The sequence below is a fragment of the Prosopis cineraria genome, unplaced genomic scaffold (genome assembly GCF_029017545.1).
Source record: "Prosopis cineraria cultivar Desert tree isolate PC_DT_omini unplaced genomic scaffold, ASM2901754v1 PC4, whole genome shotgun sequence".
NCBI lineage: Eukaryota > Viridiplantae > Streptophyta > Magnoliopsida > Fabales > Fabaceae > Prosopis > Prosopis cineraria.
The window spans coordinates 4,421,937-4,444,268 of record NW_026555335.1 but is presented as its reverse complement, the minus strand read 5'-3'; the positions used below and the strand labels follow the sequence as shown (position 1 = coordinate 4,444,268).

The 22,332-nt window shown below is 36.2% G+C and overlaps 2 protein-coding genes across 10 annotated transcripts; both read left to right on the top strand.

The window, feature by feature from the left end:
- Positions 1 to 1,213: 1,213 nt before the first annotated feature.
- On the top strand, positions 1,214 to 18,137 carry LOC129309188 (DNA mismatch repair protein MSH1, mitochondrial). 9 transcript variants are annotated; one of them, XM_054950600.1, is made up of 23 exons: positions 1,402 to 1,669; positions 1,804 to 2,026; positions 2,765 to 2,906; positions 3,040 to 3,137; positions 4,351 to 4,426; positions 4,583 to 4,702; positions 5,573 to 5,620; positions 5,817 to 5,881; positions 7,059 to 7,144; positions 7,535 to 7,699; positions 8,263 to 8,372; positions 8,472 to 8,577; positions 8,658 to 8,733; positions 9,294 to 9,352; positions 9,481 to 9,548; positions 10,787 to 10,960; positions 11,655 to 11,861; positions 12,543 to 12,799; positions 12,900 to 13,043; positions 13,599 to 13,656; positions 14,509 to 14,808; positions 16,329 to 17,060; positions 17,602 to 18,137. In XM_054950600.1, the coding sequence occupies exons 2-23, from the start codon at positions 1,908 to 1,910 to the stop codon at positions 17,827 to 17,829; spliced, it is 3,438 nt and encodes a 1,145-aa protein (XP_054806575.1). In that variant the 5' UTR covers positions 1,402 to 1,669; positions 1,804 to 1,907; the 3' UTR covers positions 17,830 to 18,137. The 9 variants fall into 9 exon arrangements, with proteins under 9 accessions (XP_054806580.1, XP_054806574.1, XP_054806575.1 ...); XM_054950603.1 differs by having other exon boundaries at positions 1,664 to 1,805; positions 1,921 to 2,026; positions 2,768 to 2,906; XM_054950601.1 differs by having other exon boundaries at positions 1,664 to 1,805; positions 1,921 to 2,026.
- A 148-nt stretch (positions 18,138 to 18,285) lies between these two features.
- LOC129309190 (uncharacterized) lies at positions 18,286 to 22,252 on the top strand. The gene is made up of 7 exons (XM_054950606.1): positions 18,286 to 19,632; positions 19,984 to 20,053; positions 20,331 to 20,386; positions 20,524 to 20,599; positions 20,796 to 20,832; positions 21,639 to 21,753; positions 21,830 to 22,252. Exons 1-7 carry the CDS (start codon positions 19,352 to 19,354, stop codon positions 22,032 to 22,034), a joined length of 840 nt encoding a protein of 279 aa, XP_054806581.1. The 5' UTR covers positions 18,286 to 19,351; the 3' UTR covers positions 22,035 to 22,252.
- Positions 22,253 to 22,332: the final 80 nt, after the last annotated feature.

Genomic DNA, 22,332 nt, shown 5'->3' with positions numbered 1-22,332 from the left:
TGTTCCTATTAATAAACAAATTTTTATTTATTATAATATTTAATAAGGATAAATATAAAAAGATAGGCTTAGTTTAAAAGTATATAATTATTTTACTGGGGTGGGATTCAGTTAAATATGCCTTATATTTTTGAACAGAAGGAATATATATATATAAAATATAATAAATATTAATTAGTTCTTTAAGTTTTAGTTCATTTTATATTAAAATATCATATATTTGAGTCACATATATCGTTTAAGTATTAAAAAATATATAATTTATATTTTTATAAAGTAAAATAAATTTAAATTAAAAAAATTAATTGAAAATAATTTTAAAAAATTTAAGTATTCAAATCAAGCTTAACTATTCAAACTTTTTAAAAAGTTGGCTCATTCGGATCGTTCAAATAAGCTGAGACTGTCTGAATTCTTAACTTTAGTGACAATTGTAACCTCTTTTGGACATGAACCATGAAAAATTAACTACTACAGTGGTTCAACTTTGAGGTTGCAACTCGTTGTCTAATGGTGACTTGGACATTGAACCCGTACTAGCCATGGTGCGTGTTCTTGCGCGCACGGCGCACCAGCAGACCTTGAAGTTAAAAACCAATGAATGGGGGCCTAAAATTTCAAACAAGTAAAATTTAGGGGCACAAAATGAAATTCATTTAAAATTTCAAAGCAAGTTAAACAACTTAGGAAGTTAAATTAGATTAGAAGGTGTGACGAAGATCTTGAGCCCTGTGCGTGTGGGTGTGCATGGTTGGAATCGCATTCAGTGCTTATCAGTCGCATGCTTCATCACCACTGGACCAATCTAGACATATTAAACAACTTTTTTTATTTTAAATAAAAAATTATAAAATTTTAGATAAATATATTTATTATTAACATATAACATTCATATTTAATCAGATGAGTTTAAATTTGATATTAATTTTTTATAAATTTTTTTAAATTGATCATATAGATTTAATTTGTACTGTTCAAATTTAAAACAATTTAAAATAAATCTGTATCATCAATTTATAAAAATTATAAAAAAATTAATATTAAAATTTGACTGATCTAATTAAATATGGATGATGCTTGTTAATAATAAACATATTTATTTAAAATTTTATTTTTATTCTAAAAAATAAAAAAATAAAAAAATAATTTAGTTTAAATAAACAGTTTAAATTGATTCAAAGTGATGGGCACCGCCCCTATGAACACCGAACGTTGGTTGTATATCCATTAATTAGAAGATGGAGGAGGAGTTAGAGTTCAGGCTAGGCATTGTCTGGAAACCGCACATCGTCAAACAATGTGGTTGTGTTAATATAATTACCAGATAAGGTGGACTGGTCTTATTTCTTAATTTTCGCGTCAGAGATATCTTGAATTTTTTTTTTTTCCATTTTTATCATCTCTCTATTGTCTCTGACCATACTGAACTCAATAGATCTCATACGAACATCATTTTATTTTTGCGAGTACATCAAACATTGTGACTTTGTTCTTATTTCAAGTGTTTTTCTAATATTTCCTATTCATTTAGCCATTTTTTCGGACGCCCTAAAACGTAATCTGACTCTGACAGTCACCCATGTCTTTCTTTCTTTTCTACTTTTTGTATTTTTTCCTCTTTTCTTTTCGATGGCTTTGTGGTACTATGTAGGATGATCCATTCGTAAAGGTGAATGCTTTCCTGTCTGTTTGTCGAATGTAACGTTGTTCCTCGTTTTAGTTTCCCCGTTGTCCTTTTGACACTTGCATTCTGTCACCCTGTGACTGACTGGCGGGAACCTGACCTCGGGGTTTTGATTTCAGAGGTGAGTTCTTGCAGAAAACTCTCAAACCCTAATCTTTACTCATTTAGCCGGAATTGCTATCATATTTCGGGAGAAATCAAATCGTTCATTAAGTATTCCGCAATGTACTGGCTAGCAACCAGAAGCATGGTCGTTTCATCACCTCGCTGGCGTTCCCTTGCTCTCTTCCTTCGCTCTCCGGCGCCCAGATACTGTTCATTCGTCCCTTCACGGGTCCTCCTGTAATGCCTCTCTTTCTCTCTTGTTACTGAACGTGTTCATATGCCCGTAAAAGGTTATGTTTGATTTCTTATATAAAATACCGTGCATTATACGTATCTTTGGTTCTGTTTCATTTTGTGGGAATTCCTACTGAGGCTTTGAATTTCGTTGAAGCTTGAATCTCGCCGTTCTTTCCTACCTTTTCCCCTCTCTTAATAGATTGTGGGTTGAGTAAAATGTTTCTTGCTCAGGCCTGGTCGGGAATATATCTTTTATCTCTTGGAACAACTTGGTGCAGCATTTGAGCTTCTTATCTGTCATTTTCGATGCAACTACCTGGCATTTGGTCCCTAATTACCTGGCGTTTTTGAAGAAATCACAAATTATAGGCTAAATAGATATTTGTAGTGTATTACATGGATCATTTCATGCGCAGTGAATTTTATGAAGTTATATGCACTAGTTCGAGAATTTGAAGTTTTTACAGCGATATCTGCAATGTCAGCTAGAACTATAATGCTTAAGATCAGTTCATGATATAATTTGAGACGGATTGTCTTTTCTACTCTTTCAGCGTTGATAAAATATATTATAAAATCATCAATCCAATTGTAAATATAACGATCCTATTTGTCAGTGTTGGTTTGATTGAATAGTTTCTTAGCATGACAAAATCTTAATAGTGGGAATTTAATGTTTTGCCTTGTATATTACTTTTTTCTTGGTATATCGTTTAAATCGTGGAACTTGTTGAACAGAAGAAATGGATACATTCAGAGGATATCTTGCTTCAAAGATGGGAAGATTTTGAGGGGGAGTGGTAGAGCAGCCAAGAAACATAAATCTCCAAATAATAATTTAGATGATAAAGATCTTTCTCACATATTTTGGTGGAAGGAGGTGCCAATCATCTTCACGTTTAATGAAATTTTTAGATTATGCACAATTTTTTAAACTACATTATTTTTAGTGAGATATTGAATTGAAAGCTATCTTGCATGTCTTTTTTGTACCCCTCCCAAAACTATGGCAGAGGATGCAGATGTGCAGAAAACCTTCAACTGCTCAGCTGGTTAAAAGGCTTGAATATTCCAATTTGCTGGGTTTGGATCCCAGCTTAAAAAATGGAAGGTCTGGACTCGAAACACTGATGACATTACTTTTTCCTTTTTCTTCAGTCTTTGTAACTGCCAGATGAAAACATTGATAGCTGGGTTTTTTCCTTGTAAGACATTTTTTCTGAAACTTTAAATACACAATTTTAAGGCTTTACAATGTACATACGAACCATTCTTTAAGGTCTCTTCATTCAGTTGGTTTAATTGTGTCTAGACATCATGTACAACTTTTGCCTTTAATATGATATAGTGTTATGGTCACATGATTAATGATCATCCTAATTGCTTCATTGTGATATGAATAAGAATAGTAGATGAAAGGAGTGAGTTAAGAAATTATTAGGTTGGAGGCTCTAGATGTAACAAGGGGCAATGAAGACATGTATGTTGGTTAATGGAGATTCTTTTTCTCTAAATCCCCCCTCCCTCCCTCCCTCCCTCCATCTCTCCATCCATCTCTCCCTCTCCCTCCTTTTTCATAACAAATGGAATTAGAGCAGCAATCCACCAACCGACAAATTGCAGATTTGATGGAGAAAAGACTGTCAAGAATGGAGCCAAAGCTGTCAAATTTTCAAGAACTGGCAGAAGGGATGCCAAAACAGATGACTCAGCCAATGCAGTCAATAGAATCAAGTGGAAAGGGCATTAGGCATTCAAGAATGGGTGGAGATTCTTACTCACCTGATCCTTCTGCAAAGGAATTTCTGAAATTCAGCTGTGAGGAAGTTCTTTGCTGGATTTTAAAAGGGGAGATGTACACACTGGCAAGCAAGAGGAGGTTGGGATCAGTACATAAAAATCCAAGGTGAAAATTGACGCAGCCAAGACAAATTGGAAGTTTTCAAGAATATCAAGGAGCTTTTGATTTTCTCTTTTGCAAAGGAAAGATGTCTGAAAATCGAGTGATTGCTTTCCAGCTGAATCAAAGGAAGATATAACTAGAAGTATAAGCCCATCTAGGCAAGATCATTATTGGACACCGTGAGGGGTTTCATTATCTGCATGTTCTAAGGATAATTTCATTGTCTATTCAGTCTTCAAGCCTTCAACTCAAGGAAAAGTTGACTCACTGCTCTTATTAGCTTAAGCCAACTTTATTCTTAGGCGTCCATATAAATTTTTTATTGTTCTGGGAAGATTGAAAAATGTTTTTGACACTCTAATTCTAGCAATGCTATTATTATTGTTAACTTGATTCAAGTACAAATTCTCTTTTTATGCAGTCTTAAAGAAGGAACACTCAACTGGGAGATGTTGCAGTTCAAATCCAAATTTCCACGTGAAATTTTGCTCTGCAGAGTATGTTGTGTTTATCCCAGTTTTTTTGGAGTTTGATCAGGCATTGGTAGGACAGTTGCCTTGTCTAATTAAAGCCTTGTTCATTCTTTCACTCACTTAAATGTTATACATATTTTTCCTGATATTTCCTCACCAATGTTTTCAATGTTTGCTCAGGTTGGGGACTTTTATGAATCCATTGGAATAGATGCTTGTATTCTTGTTGAATATGCTGGTTTGAACCCTTTTGGTGGTATGCGGTCAGATAGTATTCCAAAGGCTGGTTGCCCTGTTGTGGTAATGACTTTTTACTCTTGTGCATGTCACTTGTTTTAGTGACCTTGTGCTTGCAATGTTTTATATTGATAGTCTGGTTGGTTACCTTTATGCTCAAGAAGGTTGGATTTGTTTGTTGGACTCTTTTTTTTCAAAAAAAGTTATATTAGAATGAGAAAAAGATACTGGAGATGATGATAAGAAATCGTTACAAAGAAGGGAAAAACAGAAATTATCTTCCAATAGGAAAAGGGGCAAAAAAAAAAAGAAGAAGAAAATTAAAGCAGATCAATACAATGTCTTAAAACATGTAACAAAAATATACAACTTTCTGCCTATCTGACTGAGACACACATTTTCAAGTCTTTCCATTTTTTCACCCTTAAAACCTTGAAATTGATATAGAATTGAGTAACAAACTTGGCTTTCACCAAAGACCCTACAAACTTTTTTCCATAGTGAAATCACCACTTGATCGGCTAAAAATAAATGAGATATGGATTCCATTGAACCCTTTTGTTTTTGGTGGAGATGATGCTGCTTTTGTGCTTCCACCATCGTATCAAAGAAATTGGTTCACATGTCCAGCTCCTTCAGAAAGGGTCTGAAGTTATTATCTTATCTTTTCTCTTTCTATTTTCTATTTATTTTTGATTTATACTATTGATAGTGAATGAGTATGGTATTATATGTGAAAAAGGATATATATTGCTCTTTGTATGCAGCAATGATTCTTTTTCATATTCGTTCTGTTTTTAAATATTTATGCGATTGTTAGTGAATGAGAATATTATTGTATATTAACAAGGACAAATACTAATCTTTTTGTGCAACACTGATTATTTTTTTATAATTGGTTTATTTTATATTTAAGCATGTCTTTGGTTGCAGAATCTTCGACAGACTTTGGATGATCTGACACGTAACGGGTTTTCAGTGGTGCGTCTACGACTTGCATGACTTCATAGTATTCCATGCCTAGACATGTTGTCTTTTGTTGCCTATGGCATCCATTAGGATGAAACCTGAAGAGACTAAACTTTTATTTATGCATAAATGCTGAATTATCTGGCGATGCAATTCAACTAATTTTATTTTAGATGTTTATTGAATGCCTGCATTTTGGTTGTTACAGTGCATAGTGGAGGAGGTTCAGGGTCCAACTCAAGCACGATCTAGGAAAGGTCGCTTTATATCTGGGTAATTGCAAATTTTAACATTGTCTGAATGCTAGTAGTTTTTCCCCTTTTTTTTTCCTTTCTTATTTTGTTTCATTGACGGAGCCTTCTTTGGTTAAAACTCCAGGAAGATAAACGTCTTTATGGCTAATGTTTTTATTTTCATCTTTTGGGGATATGACAATAACTTATTTTGAAATAAAGAACAAGATTCTGTTGCACATATTTACGAGTAATGGATATGTAATTGTCAAGAACAATTTCAACTCAAACGTTAAAGCTGATAAGTAAAGGCCTGGGCTAGGTGCCATTTGTATCTCTGATATGCTTCTTTACACTAAAGAACTTGGGACTTGAAGGGAGGAGAGAGGAATGCGGGTAACTAGAATCAAGCTCTTCACTTCTTGGACTTGGCTCAAAAGCTAAATTTGTTAAGTCAAGGCCCATGATGGATATTTCTAAGAGTGACTATTTGCTGCAGTAATAAAGACAATTTAACAACAATAAGGGCTTTGATGCTTGACTTAATGCTTGCTACAAATCATCTTGATTTGGTGCACAATTATGAATTGTGGTTGCTCTACATGACTTTCTAGATAGACTTAAATTACATTGGAGATACTATTTGCTACAAGCAATGTCTGTGGGCTCTATTAGAAGATTTGGAACAAAAAAGTCTCTAATAACACTTAAATCCCTCTTGTAGAAGATTTTGGTGCCTCATGTATTAATATGTTACTTAACTCAATCTGGGTTTTCTAGTAGCTCTTTACTGAAGCCAATACAACAACAGTAGTAACAATAACAAGCTTTATCCCATTAGGTGGGGTCGGCTACATGGATTACACAACACCATTGTGTTTTTCATTGAAGCCAATAATTCATGAAATGTTATTATATAAAGAGTTGTGAGGAACTGATAATTTTATCAAGTTTTCTTGTGATGCCAATTAAATATGTTTTAAGTTTTAATCTGAAGGAATTAATGCCACATCTACTTTTGTGTAGATATTTATGTAGTTGCATTTAGCAATGCTTATATCACCTTAAGGTGGTATGCAGGTAGCAGCTAAGGGGAATGAATGATTCCTGACTGAAAAATATTTTCTGTGATGATTTATTTTGGATTTTCAACGTTTGTTATTCCTGAAATCCAATTCTTGTCAAAGTCATTTTAGCTTGTTGATTCAAAATTTCAGGCATGCTCACCCAGGAAATCCATATGTATATGGACTTGTTGGAGTTGATCATGATCTTGACTTTCCAGAACCAATGCCTGTAGTTGGTATGTAACTTATTTTTTTCCTTTTGTTAATATTAGGGAAATGGTCTGGTGAATACTATCTTTAATGATCCTCTGAGACTGTATTCAGTGTGAATAGCTGTTCAGCATGCTTTAACATATTGCCATTTATCTTTATGGGGTTCTGGTTATCTGGTAAATGCTAATTTCTTCATTGGGAAATTAATATTTTTTCATTTATTTTTAGGATAGTGATATCCTCTTGATTACTGGAATAATTGCTCGGAGCTCTGATTATGTTCTATTTGATTGTCATATAAATTTACTGCATATTCAGACTCAAAATTCTTCATTGATATTGCTGTTTTTTTTTTTTGGGTACCACTTTGAAACTTTGAAAGTTTTGATTCTGATGATAACTGGTTGTTTTAGGAGTATCTCGTTCTGCAAGGGGTTATTGCATAAATTTCATCCTTGAGACCATGAAGACATATTCTTCAGAAGATGGTTTGACAGAAGAAGCAGTAGTTACAAAGCTTCGCACTTGTCAATACCATCACTTATTTCTGCATACATCTTTGAGAAAAAACTCTTCAGGTCTGCTCTCTTCCTGTTTATTTAGTGATTTGTTTGAAGGCCAAATTTTGGTGAATCACGAATGCAGTGACATGGCAAAGTCCATTATGATTGCAAACGAGTGTCTTGTCACTCTTGCTTCATTTAAAAATTATAGTATTCTTGAAAGGGTTGTCTGATGAAAATGGAAATTGCAATTGCAATGGGAACATACTATGCGGCTATGAGCATATGGGTAGCTGTTTGAAACATGGATGGTTACCGTGGTTGTCAGAAGTTGAAATGCTATAGATATTGGTTTAAAGTGGATGGTGTTTACACATTTCTTGGAGAATTAGAAGGCTGATAGATGAATGACTTTTGAGACTCTCAAGGTGTTTAAAGTACCTATGTTTCTATTACTAGAATATAGACCTTGGGCATTTATTTCTGGAATGGCCTAATTTGTAGGAAATGTAAAAGTTGATATTATTTTTCTTTATTTCATTTGCATTATTATGTCTGGGGGGACATATGTTGTGGACAGTTACAAGTTATGCAGTCTTAAATTGTATGAGTTACTAATATAAGTATGGTCTTTACAGAGACATTCCGCTGGGGAGAATTTGGTGAGGGAGGCCTCCTCTGGGGAGAGTGTAGTTCGAGATGTTTTGAATGGTTTGATGGCCATCCCATCTCTGACCTTTTGGTTAAGGTTTGGATCTATAAGAGGCCTCTTGTATTTCTAATGCATGTGTGTATGAATGCAAGTGTCATTAGAAATAATCGTGGGTTTCATTTTTCACTGTGTTAGGTAAAGGAGCTTTATGGTCTTGAGGATGCGGTTATTTTCAGGAACACCACTGTCTCTTCAGAAAATAGGCCTCGACCTTTAACTCTGGGAACAGCAACACAAATTGGTTAGTTTAAATTTCAATGAAATTTTTTTTGTTCCTGAATATTTACTTTGCCGATAATTTTCTTGTACTTCATTTTGCAGGTGCCATTCCAACAGAAGGGATACCTTATTTGTTGAAAATACTACTTCCACCAAATTGTACTGGATTACCTGTACTGTGAGTTAGAAATTCTTATATCTTCATTATTTAATTAATATCTTCGGAAATAATTGTGGTTTATTATGGGTCGCCTCTCCCGTTTACTTTGGTGCTGAGTGGTTTGATGACTTTTACATTTTCGTGAGCATGGAAAAACTATTCCTGTTCTTTTTCATTATTAATTATTCATTTTTTATTTAATTTTTGAACTACAAATGAGCTAGGGAAGCATTGTTTCTCATGCTAAATGTTCCATTGTTCTTTTTGTGATTTTTTGCTCTAAAAAGAGTCTGTGCTTAGAAAAAGTGAAGGGAAAAAATCATGTGCTGCCAAGTTATCCAGGCTGTTGAACGGATTTATTTTGTCATGCTGATTAAATTTTTGGATAGTATCCTTTTTAATTTTGACCATGCAAATAGTTGTGTAATTCAGAATTTTCTAGATTGAGTCGTTGAGTTTAAATTGCTCAGTGAAGTTCTTTTTATTGCTCTTTGGTTCAACCTCTCGTTGTTTTTAGTAATTAATCCTGAGTCAATTGCAAGTTTCTTCTGTCTTAATTTGTTTATTTTGGTTCTCAGGTATGTTAGGGATCTTCTTTTGAATCCTCCTGCCTATGAGATTGCATCAACAATTCAAGGTGTGCTGCAATATATTTGATTCTCGTTGGCATCTGCAGTATAACTCAATTTTTTCTCCTGTACATTTTATCTTGTTATGTGCTATAACTTAATCCTTTACTAATCCCTGTCCTTATCTGTTTTGCAGCCACATGCAAACTTATGAGCAGTGTAACATGTTCAATTCCTGAATTCACCTGCGTTTCATCAGCAAAGGTTGTATTTAGACTGCTTCTATGAACTGTAGATGAACCTCAGACTAAGCTCATTGCTCTTAACAGCATTTGCATCTTACCAATAGGATGGAGAGTGATTGTTTTCTTAAGGAAGATCTTGAGCACAATAAGTTTTGATCCTTCTGCAATGGTAAAAAACATGTCAGAAACAAACAATGATTAAATTTCTGTTGAAATGAAGCCCATATCAGTGCCAGGTAAACATGATTCATGGTAACAAATATTCAACAAGCACATAAAACTTGAAAGTTGTGGTAAAATTTAAGGTTAAAGCAAAGGTATGGTTGCAGAACGTAGGGGCTGCAGAGCGTAGGTTAAAGCATAGTACATTAGCATGGTCTCAAACACTGAACCACCATTTATAGCAAAGCTCTCCTTTGGGGCATTATGAGTTTGGCTTTGAGATTGATTCTATATGTCAAGAACGTGGTATCAGGATGATAAGTCCCACAATAGCTGGGTTTCTGACGTATAACTCAAATTTATATTGAAGGTTCTCTCCATTAATCTGCCTGGCTTAGGATTGGGCTCTCCTCTATATTGAGCTTGTGATGTAGGATGTAAGCTATTGGTATTTCTCCAGCAGATGGCCCCGTTAGAAGCCTTAGAATCTCCCAGGACAGAAGGAAAATCCTTGGATATATCCATTTATAACTGAAAACGAATTTTGTCTTATTTTACACATAGGAGGCCCAGAAATACAAAGCTTGATTAATAGGTAAACAGTCTCCTAGAACTTTCTGATCACTGGCTCCTTGCTTCCTATTTTTTGATCACTGGCAAGCTGGAGAGGGAAGAAATAAGTGCAGTTGATTGTATGCATTGATTCTATTATGGGGAATCTGGTGATGAAAGGGAGGAGATCCATGAGGAGAATGGAATGTAACAGGGGAAAACAGTAGTGTGGTGTTTCTGAAAACCATTTGCTTGCTCATTATTAATAACAGTATGGAGACTTACGCAGGTACAATTTTTCCACACAAGGGAAATATAGGCTGTTGTTTCATATAAAAATCAGAACTTAAGTTTGCCTTTGATAGAGCAGTGAAAATACTGTGCTCTTTTTTCCAATTATTCAATTTAAGTAGTCTTAACTCTTGATCTTTCACTACTGTTTTGTTTATTATGCTAATACTCTTGCTTCCCCTTTATTTCAACTATTTTACTGTTTTCTACGCAAGTGCTCTTTCATGTCTGATTCTTCCCTTGTTTGTGCAGCTTGTGAAGCTACTTGGACTGAGGGAGGCCAATCATATTGAATTTTGCAGAATAAAGCATGCACTTGATGAAATACTGCTGATGTATAGAACTCCGGAGCTCAGTGAAATATTGAAACTTTTGATTGATCCCACATGGGTGGCAACTGGCTTGAAAATTGACTTTGAGACCTTGGTGAGTCACCTAATTTGCATGGGTTATTTGAACTTTTCTTTTTTAAGTGGAGAGTAACCATTTAATTTTTCTTTTTTAAGTAGGGAGCAAACAAGCTAAGCCTAACCAAACATGCCAGATGCTAGTTTGTTCAGAGCATGTTGAATTCAAAAGTACTAGGTCTGGGCATGAATTTGAGCTTTTGTCTAGCTAAAATTTATGATCATGCTTGGCTCCTCTAATGAATGAACTGAGCTTGAGCAATTGTGGATGACATCATAAATATGATGACTTTTATGCACATACATTAATTAACATGATAAAGAAGGAATCAAATCAATGCCATGGAGAGTGGCAATCTAGGAAGAAATTGATCCCCTATAGAGGATTGGAATGCGGGAAATTATTGATTTGTCAAAAGGGAAGAATCTTGTGGGGTGTATTATTTATTACCCTGCTTGTTTCCCCCTTTTATTAACTCTATGTGGAAAGTTTCTTGGGGATGAACTATAGTGTTTTTATCCCCAGTTTCCTTGCTGTATATGCTGTATTTAAGTGAAGGAAGGATAACAAGAATGTATATCCCGGTGTCATTGTCCTTTATGAGCAATTAAATTTAAGGCGAATTGAAGTATATACCTCTATCATGACTTTCTGTTTGCCTTTTTGCAATTTTGTTGGCTAGTGAATTTTTGTGATGTTTTTTATTTTCCAGGTTGCTGGATGTGAAGTGATCTCAGACAAGATTGGTGAAACAATCTTTCTGGATGGTGAGAATGATCAGAAAATCAATTCCTTTTCTGCCATTCCTAACGAATTTTTTGAGAATATGGAGTCTTTGTGGAAAGGTCGAGTTAAAAGAATCCACATTGATGATGCATTTATTGAAGTGGAAAGAGCTGCTGAGGCCCTATCTTTAGCTGTATGTATCTGTATTTCAACTTGGCCTGTTCTCTGCAGAATGAAAAAGCCTTGCCTCTAAAATAGTGCATTCTCTTTCCTTCAAGTGGTTTCTCAAATGTTAGATAATTTATGGTTTATTGTGTTTTGTTTTGCATGGTACACGAGTTTTGTTAGTTAAGGAAATAGTTACTTGCAGTGCATCAAAACTTCTAACCTGAAGTGTCATTATGTGGTGGTAGTATTGTACTACTACATTTTTTAATATAAGAGAAACTTCTATGTTTCTCTTTATTTTTATTTATAAGCAAAATTACAAATTCCAATAAGCATTTATTACTTTTTCCCCAAATTGTCCCTTATAAAGTTAATGTTTATTTTCACTAGACAAATTCGTTTCATTAATTGCAGGGATAATTTAGTCCAGTTTTTTTGTTTAGATATAATTATTACACTTGACCAATTTTTTTAAACCATATGAGTTGGTTATTTTCTCTTATATTTAGAAACAGAGGGAGTATAAATAGAGTTTGAGGAGTCAGTGACTCAATGTCACATTTTTCCTATCTGTTTATTCAGTTAATATGTTTTGGTTTCCCCCTTACTTCTCTCTCTACCTTCTGCTCCCCAAATTTTTTCAGCAATTGTTATTCTTGTACCTGTTTCACGTGTATTATATTTGGAGGAGACAATATTTGTGCAGGTAGAGGAAGATTTTGTTCCTATAATTTCTAGGATAAAAGCTACGGCAGCCCCACTTGGAGGCCCAAAGGGAGAAATATTATATGCTCGGGAGCATGAAGCAGTTTGGTTCAAGGGCAAGCGCTTTGCTCCAACTGTGTGGGCTGGCAGCCCTGGGGAGGAACAAATTAAACAACTTAAAGCCGCTTTAGATTCTAAAGGTAGAAAGGTTGGTGAGGAATGGTTTACCACAATTAAGGTAGAGGCTGCCTTAACTAGGTATGCTTAGGAGAACCATAGTCATTTTCTTTAGGTACTCAAATATTTATCTTTTTTTCTGTTAATCATTATAAATGATGATACACCTGTATCAATTCAGGTACCATGAATCTGGTGAAAAAGCAAAAGCAAGAGTTTTAGAACTTTTAAGAGGGCTTTCTGCTGAACTTCAATCCAAAATAAACATCCTTGTATTTGCCTCCATGTTGCTTGTTATAGCCAAAGCACTATTTTGTCATGTGAGGTTTGTAAATGTTTATTATAATTGCTTCTGCTAAAGATATTATATCTTCTCATGGTGCACTCATTTATTTGGAAAGATAAGATGAATTTGATTCACAACATGATTGTTATAATTAGATGTCTTCATTTTAGACTCCATTTCAAATGGAGAATTTCAATGACGATATTTTGTCTGTGTTCTAAAGTGCTTTAGTTGAAACATGATTTTAGGGCTTTAAATTATTTTAAGCTAAAAAGTTTGACTATAGCATTTTGCCCAACCAGTTAACTGGGATACCAAGTGCAATGAATCTTGTAGTGGAGGAATCCTTGTTAGTCTGTGGACTGTCACAGGAATGGTCGACTCCTATGAGAAGGCAGTAAATCATACTTCCAATTTAATCATATATCTTTAATGAAGTTGTAGCAGAAATTTTAACTTGAAATTGATGAAGTCCTTAAATGAGATTATGATACATTCTTTCAATTTATTTTGGAACATGTGTAAAATATCAGATACTGATGTGCTATCTTATTGATCGGATGGATTCTGACCTTGTTCATTTATGACTTACAGTGAAGGAAGAAGAAGGAGATGGGTATTTCCCACACTAACTGAACCCCATGGGTTTGAGGTAGCAATTGATGAGTTCTCCAATGGAGAAAATTCCTTGACACATTGGGTGTTCTATTGATATTTTCAATTTGGTGTAGTGAATGTTCTGTGCTCTCTGCCTCCCATTTGCATGCATGTCTTGCATAATTTGAATCAGCTGCTAGTTGCGATAAAAATTCCAAAAAAAAAAAAGGTACCTTTGAAGATCTGTAAATCTGAACATGTCTTCCTTAAAGGCTTAAACCTGAGCCTATGACTTGAAATTTGCGTAGATATAACTGGAGACACATTATCGTTTTATGCAACATGTTGACACTATTACAACATCCCCTGCATTATACCAGCCAAAATACGTTTGCGTTGGTGTATATGCATGTGCTCCTTTTGGCAGAGAGGCATTTTGATGGAGACTTGGTAGCATGGGATACCAAGTCTCACATTGAATGTGATGGGTACTTAAGGGGGATGGGGAACCTTGTCCCAAAAGCTAGCTATTGAGGTGGGAGAACCAATCCACTTAAATACCCTATGGAGCATATCATACTACTCAATGTAAGACTTGGTATTTCATGTTACCAAGTTTCCATCACATGCTCACACAGCATCTCTGATACACACATCATACATTAGAAAGGAGGTGAACTTCCTTAGTTGTCACTCAGCATATCTTCTTAAAACCAAATTTTATATATGGGATTTCTTGTAGGTGGATCACTAAAAAAGGGAATTTTATGGGTTTGTTGGTTGTGATGTATAAATACCTTACAGTCTTCAATTAAAGCATGAAAGCTAAACCCCTCTTTTTGGTGATCCAAAATCACTGTTTATTATTGAGAACTTGTTTTTAGTAGTGGTTAAACTTTTGCTGCAGAATTCCAAGACAGTGGATGAAGCCAATTGGCTGAAGATAGTTGACCTGTTCCCATATTGGTTCAACGTAGCAGAAGGAGGTGCCGTGCATAATACTGTTGATATGCAGTCATTGTTTCTTTTGACTGGACCAAATGGTGGTGGTAAATCAAGTTTACTTCGATCAGTTTGTGCGGCTGCACTACTTGGGATATGTGGATTCATGGTTCCTGCTAAGTCAGCCCTGATTCCTCATTTTGATTCTATCATGCTTCACATGAAGTCATTTGATAGCCCAGCTGATGGGAAAAGTTCATTTCAGGTTTGGCACTGATTCATACTTTGCACTTAAGAAATATTTATAATTTCAAAGTAACCAGTGTAAAGATTGTGAGGTTCAGCTTCTGGAAAAGACCATATGTGGACTGGGTAATTTACCTACCCCTGCCAACTTAGCAAGACCTACAAACTACCGGAAACCTGTCACCACTAGACTACACTTGGTGGCTTCAAGCCTTCACATACTAGAGTTTTAGCTGCTAATGTTGATGAGTTTGAAAGCTCTCATGTGCTGTGATTAACATAGCCAAATCCCTCTTAGTTCCCTTCTGCTAGAAATTACTGCCCAAATCAGATCCCTAAATAATAGTTGTCATGACAACGTATTCATGGTGATTGGTCTAATTAAAAATCCTATAATGCATGCCTCATTATTTTAAGCCGTTTTCCGTGAATATGTTGGCACCCAGTAAACTTGACACAATGCTAATGAAAATTATCAGTGAGTAACCTCTATTACTGTAGGGAAAATGTAGAGATTACTGATACTATTTAGCATGAAAGCTTTGAACAAGAAAGAACGAAATGAAATACACTACACCAGACTTTCGAGAGGCCAGGCCCTCTCCCTGAAACTGATTCTCCTGCTGCTCCCTATTTACGTTCCCCCCACTGCTCTGACTTGTCAGAGGACGATACTCTAGACCCATTCCCATTCTGCCCTTCTGTGTCGCATCCCTTGGTTGTTTTGTTTCTGTTGGGCATCCTCTGATACACTCCGTCCCATCTATTTGGACGCCCATCATAATATCATCAACTTAATTGCTGCATTCTCCATCGATTTATAATCAATCATTTTTAACAAACTTACATCCTTCTATCTTTCAGTATACATGTGTGACACAAGCTAGGTCATGGTGTGTCCTTAGGCTCATCAGATCAGTTCTCTCATGTCTGTAGGAACATTGATAGTGTTGAAAAAAAGAATAGCAAGAAGTGAACATTATTACTCTCTATAATTAATAGAACTGTCTAGCGAAGAAAAGAAATTAAGATAAAGATTGGGTTAGGATTAGGAGGTTTCAGAGTGATTTAAAGTTGATGTAGGGTGTGATTTCCCCGTTCTTCAATTAATTGTTGATAGGTCATTGTGACAGCGTGCAATTTATGTTGCTAATTTCACTTAGTGGGATAAGACTTTTCATTGTTGATATTCCTCTTTGCCTACTAGTAGTTTGAGGCCAAGGTTAACATATCCTGAACCTGACAATATCTCAGTCTTTCCTTTCCCCTTTCTCTCTTTTTACAGTCAGCACCACCACTTGTTCAATTTTAGATCCATGTTGTCATCTTTTATATTGGTGCCTTAAAGTCTCGCAAAACGCTACTATAATCAGAGTTTGGTGCAGAAGATGAACTAGAAATTTTGATGTTATACTTCTCTAATCAGAGTTTCTTGCAACCTAAATGCTGAGGAAAGTATAAAGAATTAGTAGGTCTCTGTTTTTTAAGATATGGCATTGTAGTTGACTTGGATGTTTCATTCATCTTGGTCTGTATCAGGTAGAAATGTCAGAAATTCGATCTATCATTGCCGGAACAACCAAAAGAAGCCTTGTGCTTGTTGATGAAATATGCCGAGGAACAGAGACTGCAAAAGGAACCTGTATTGCAGGCAGCATCATTGAAACTCTCGATCGAATTGGTTGTTTAGGCATTGTATCCACTCACTTGCATGGAATATTTGATTTGCCTCTAAACACCAAAAACACTGTGTACAAAGCAATGGGGACAGTATGCATTGATGGACAAACAAAGCCAACATGGGAGCTGACCGATGGGATCTGTAAAGAGAGTCTTGCATTTGAAACAGCTAAGAGGGAAGGAATTCCTGAGACTATTATCCAAAGAGCTGAGGATCTTTATCTATCAGTTTCTGTGAAGGCATTGCTTCCTCAGGGAAATTTCTCTGAGCAAGATCAAATTTCTTCACACGCCAATGTTGATAATTCTAATGGATCGCATCTTCACTCTAGAAAGGTTATAAAGAGAGGTGCCAAAGAGAGAATGGCATTAGTTGACCAAATAGAAATTTTACGTCAGAAAGTTGAAAGTGCTATCTCCGCAATATGCCATGAGAGGATAATGGAGCTGCATAGGAAACTAAACACACAAGCGTCCACTGAGATTAAGTGTGTTCTAATTGGTCCAAGGGAACAGCCTCCGCCATCAACTATTGGTGTTTCAAGTGTTTATGTGATTCTCAAACCAGACAAGAAACTTTACGTTGGAGAGGTACTTATCTTGACTCTTCCTCTCTTTGGGTTAGATCTTTATCTTTTTCTGGTGGTGACTGATAGAATGGAAAAATCCAAACCAATGCATATTTAAACTACGCATTGGAGTTTTTTTTAAAAAAAAAAATAGGAACTCTAATTCAACAATTGTGATATACCAACATTAACAATAAGGAATTGTTAGTTGTTGATAAGTGGTTCAGGTGGCTATCCTTTTCTGTGGTAAAGAAAAAAATTTGTATCTTGAAAGATACTATTGCCCATAGTTTCCTTAAGTAGCAATTATAGTTCGTGAATTGGGTTTTAGCATATGCTTGGGCAACCCTTTTTTCTCAGTATGAGGTCTGACATGCCTTGAAGGAGAAATAAATGGATCTATAATGAATTAGTAACTTGAACTTTTGTCATGAATATATTACTGTGAAGGATTTTTTATTATACTTGCACTCTTGTTAATTTATTCTTGCTTCTCACCTAATTCGGAAGCTTACCAATCTGATTGATTGCTGTCCTCCTTTACTGGGATGAACTGGTGACAGACGGACGATCTTGCAGGTCGAGTTGATGCTCATCGAGCAAAGGAGGGAATGCAGAATGCATCTTTTCTCTATTTCCTTGTGCCAGGAAAGAGCCTGGCTTGCCAACTGGAAACTCTGCTCATCAACCAGCTTCCTGGCCAAGGCTTTCAACTAACCAATATTGCTGATGGTAACCATCGGAACTTTGGCACATCTAACCTTTTATCGGAATGCGCCACTTCTAGATAAATGTAGGAAAACCCCACTTAGCGGTCATTTATATAAATGGATGGCTCTTATCATGTGTATATGTTGCTGATTTCTCAACATGAGGCAATTCAGGAAGCTGAGGCTGCAGCATTTTTGTTAGATGTAGTTGCAGCTGCTGCATTACTGATCTTCCCTGCAACATGGGAGGAAACTATTATTTTGATTAAGCAAAGATGGGAAATGTCCATGTATAGTGAGTCTCGTTTTGGCTTGTATTTCTTAGATGTTCTGATGCATTCTTTGTGCTCGATTTTTCTTTTTGAGCCAAGGGTACTCAATTTTCTCCACTACTCTAGCACGCCTTATAGATTAGCAACAGTTATACAGGAAGCACTATTTTCAGATGATGCATATCGCGTCATACAAATCTTCGATTCTGGTCCCAGACGTCCAATACTTAGCATCTCACGAGGAACCCAGAAAGCCGTTTCCTGCTATTGATCGCATTTATGAGTTCTCAGAGGCAAGTACAGGACATTCAAGTGGAAAGCTTGTGATGCAACGTTATGAGCTTGCTCAAAGTTCAAATCCAATACCCATTGAAATGGCAAGCGTTGAGTATACTGCCGTTGAATTCTGAATTTTAGACAATCTGAATTCACAAGTACATTATGATAGTTATATAATTAAATTGAAAGTGAAAGACAATTGACTATCATTCATTGTTTCCATGCCCAAATTAACCGTCCCAACTCACTGGGAACCCGAAGTCGCAACTATCGTCGAAAGTGCAAAATTAAGACGAAAAATGAGCCGGACGTATCAGCAAGAAGCCAATTAATTAGTCAAATTATACAATCTCTATCTACAAGCCACCCATCTCCATGCTGAGTCTCTGGCAGATCGAGATTCAAAGTAACGGAGCCAACAAATCAAGCTATGAGCGAGCTTGCTTGCTTGCTTGAGTTGGAAAAAGCTCAATTAGAACAACAAGAAGAAACTGTACAAACAACAAAACCCAAAAACAGGGAAAGCACCCAGCCACCCATCACCATGCAAAGTCAGAGTCACAACACGTGGCGTAATCCCAGCCACTTCAGAGATCCAACGGATCGCGTCCATTTGCCTCACGTAACTTCCCAGATCCGCTGCCTCAGGATTCATCTCTCCCTGCCATAGGCGTCTTTCCTCGGGCTATCTGAGATCAATCAGATCATTGAATTTCAGCTTTCATATTCCTTTGCAATCCTCTTCTACGGTGATTTTTGGATTCTTTCGCTTACCATCATTTCTCCCATCTCATTTTTATGTAATTCTCGGCCCTTTTCCTATTTGGTTTCGCGGATAATGTAGCAAAAACCCATTTTCGCTTACGCCGCCGGATCACCTATCACCGCATTCATAGGCTTGGGTGAAACTCAACGATTGAAGGCAGAAGGCAGGAGAAGGAACTACGAATGTACAGAATCCGGTCTTAGCAGCAAAGAGTGTGGATGCCGCAAATCAGGTCGTTGCAAGAAGGGCTCTGACAGGCAACCAGGAATCAGCATTGGGTCTCGTGATGGACGAGGTTGTGGAAGAGGTTGAGAAGGTGAAGAGGGAATGGTATGAGACATACAGCAAAACGCAAGAGCATATAAAGGCAATTGGAGAATATGGGAAATCAGGGAGATCCGAGGAGAAAAATTCACTTCCCAGACTCAATGGCATTGCTCAGGATGGTTTGGCATTGCTTTCTTCCTTGCAGTTCAGGCTTGATCTTCTTGCTCCGCAGTTGCCCACTGATGAAGAGGTGGAATCTGCTAACACGGTGCTTGAATCCTGGAAAGCTCAAAGCCAGAGGTATTCTCTCTCTCTCTCTCTCTCTCTCTATAACTGCAGTGTCCGTGTTGAGGGTCTTAGCGTTTTATCTATTTACTTTCTTCTACTTGAAAATAATTGAAAATTTGCTCCTTGACCTTCCATAACAAGGCTTCCTTCTCTATGGTCGGTACCAACGAATCAAGGGAATCATTTTCATTTTCACTTGCGACGATTTCTCGTTTTAACTGTTGCTAGTTTAGACTGTTGCTGTTTTACTAACATTAAAAATTTACAAGCTCTGGTTTACGTAAGAAGTTAAAGAATTGAGTTATGTGATGTCATTTTCTTGTGATTTCCGTTGATAATATCTGTTTGATTATTTCATTACAGTTTGAGATCAAGTCTGAGGAATGCGAATCTGCAAGCAAAGGAAAATATGAGGAAAGCTGCTAAGGAGGAGGCAATTTACTTTATCTTTTCATTTTTCTGTTCATTTTGCTAGCCTCTTTCTTTTCTTGTCTTGAATGAATTGTTCCGATTATTACATTTTTGTACTAGATTAAAATATAATCAACTAATCATCTTATCAGCCACTACTCTACCCTATGTGACGATGATGATAATTTTGTTGCATATTCTGTTCATTATCATGATCATTTATGTGTTAATTTGGAGTTCTCTAGATGGATGTGTTGCACCACAATGTGTGTAACTTGTTCTGTTTCTTCATGATCCAGAGAGAGCTACTTCTAGGAGGCGGAGGAGAGTCCACTGTTCGCCGACGCAACTTACAGTAAGTCATGCGTGTTATTTCAACTTGTGTCAGCATGTGCTTGCTTGTTTTGTATCTTGTGTCTCCTTGTACTGAAAATTTCAATTAGGTAGACTGCCAGCATTTAAAATAAAGTTGTCTAATTTGTTATCTTGCAGAACAAAAGCTGGAATGACAACTGCTGCAGAGAGCATTACAGAAAGTCTTCGTCGAACCCGCCAGCTGATGGTTCAGGTCAGTAGCTAGGTACCTCTTGTTTATCATTTATCATAATCAAAGTAAACTCATATCCTCTTTAAATATTGTATCATGTCATCTTTTATTTATTTATTTATTTGTTATGTGAGAGTATCCTGTTATTATTTCTCTCTGCTTGATCCACATAGCCTTTATGTCAAAATAGATAAACGTGTTCTTTATATTTATACAGGAGGTTGAAAGAAGCACAGGCACACTTATGACAGTTGGTATGTTTTTTTTCCCGTCTCCACCTCCTTTCTTTGATGTATTTCATGAAAAATATTTAATTCCATTTGTATTTTGTTATCTCCCTACTTTATGTTTTACGCTTCAGACATCACATTCTCTCTTTTTCTATTGCTATATATGAAATATATAGTAAGGCAGAGAAGGGAGCGATAGGGTCATGGCAATATGGCATATAACTCCCAAATTTGGTGGAGCGGGAAAAGTGGAGGTTTGAGAGGATATGTATGGAGTGGTTATGCATGACCCCTTACTTCCCCATTTCCTTTATTAAAAGAACGTAGGGCTGTTGGTAACTTACGGGTCTCACTTTTGAGTAACCACTAGTAATTCTTGTGGTATTTAAGCAGCATGGTTTCTCCCCCTTACAAGCCGATGTTTAGCGGTTAGATTCTCATGCTTGCTTAAGTCTTCATAAGTAACCTTAAGCTTTTCTTTTTTTACTTCCATTTCCCTTTGGTAAAAGACAAAATTAAGCCTTCTAAATTTTGCTAGGTTCAGTGAGGTTGGCTTTGTGAATTGCTCAGGGATTTCAATTTAATTGATAACCTTTGAAGATTTTGTGACATGGGAAAAAATTAAGAATAGAAACTCTTGAAGGTTTGCAAATATCCTATTAAGAGGGCTGATTCTTTATATATAGGTTATCGAACAAGAGACTGTGGTCAAACCACTTGTAAACATTTAGAACCTTGAATTAATTTTGACCATAAAATTCTTTTAAGATTAGAAGCTTGAACTAACTGCGTCGCATCCTTTTATTTGGAAAAACTGTCTAAATACACAGAGGAATCAACGGGAGTATTAAAGAAGGCTGAAAGTGAATACAAAGGGCAACGCTCTTTGTTGATGAGAACACGAAATCTACTCTCTACAATGCAACGTCAAGATGTCATGGACAGGTATGGGAAGTAAAAATGAACATGATTTAGTTTGGTGTCCATGTTGATTGGCTCATCACAAGATATAACTGGACAGGGTGATACTTGGGGTTGGCTTTTTCTTGTTCTCCCTTGCTGTGCTTTATGTTGTTTCCAAGCGGATTGGGCTGCTTAAACTGCAGAGAAAGGTTGCTGAAGCTGTGAAGGCTGGTTTGGCGGGGCAGGTGGAGTTGAGACCCCAAGCTGTTGCCGATGATGCTCGTGTTCATAACGCAGAGGCTTTAATGCATGATGAACTTTAAACGTTGTTGCCTTTATTTTTCTCGTCTTTTTTTTTTTTTTGAGAATTAGCTAAAAATAGGCAAAATATAAAGGTTTTGCACTTGTTGATAGAAATTTTTTTCCCTGGCCCAAGAATGAAGTTTTCTTGATACTGTAGTTAAAGAAGAATTCTCAGCAATCTGCCCTTCCTAATGTTTTTAATATTGATCTCCTCACATGAACCATGAAACTTTCGAAATCTCTGTAGCTAGATTATTGTTTTGGATAATAACCACTTACTTGAATATATCATTGGGTTCAAGCAATGAAAAGAAAAAA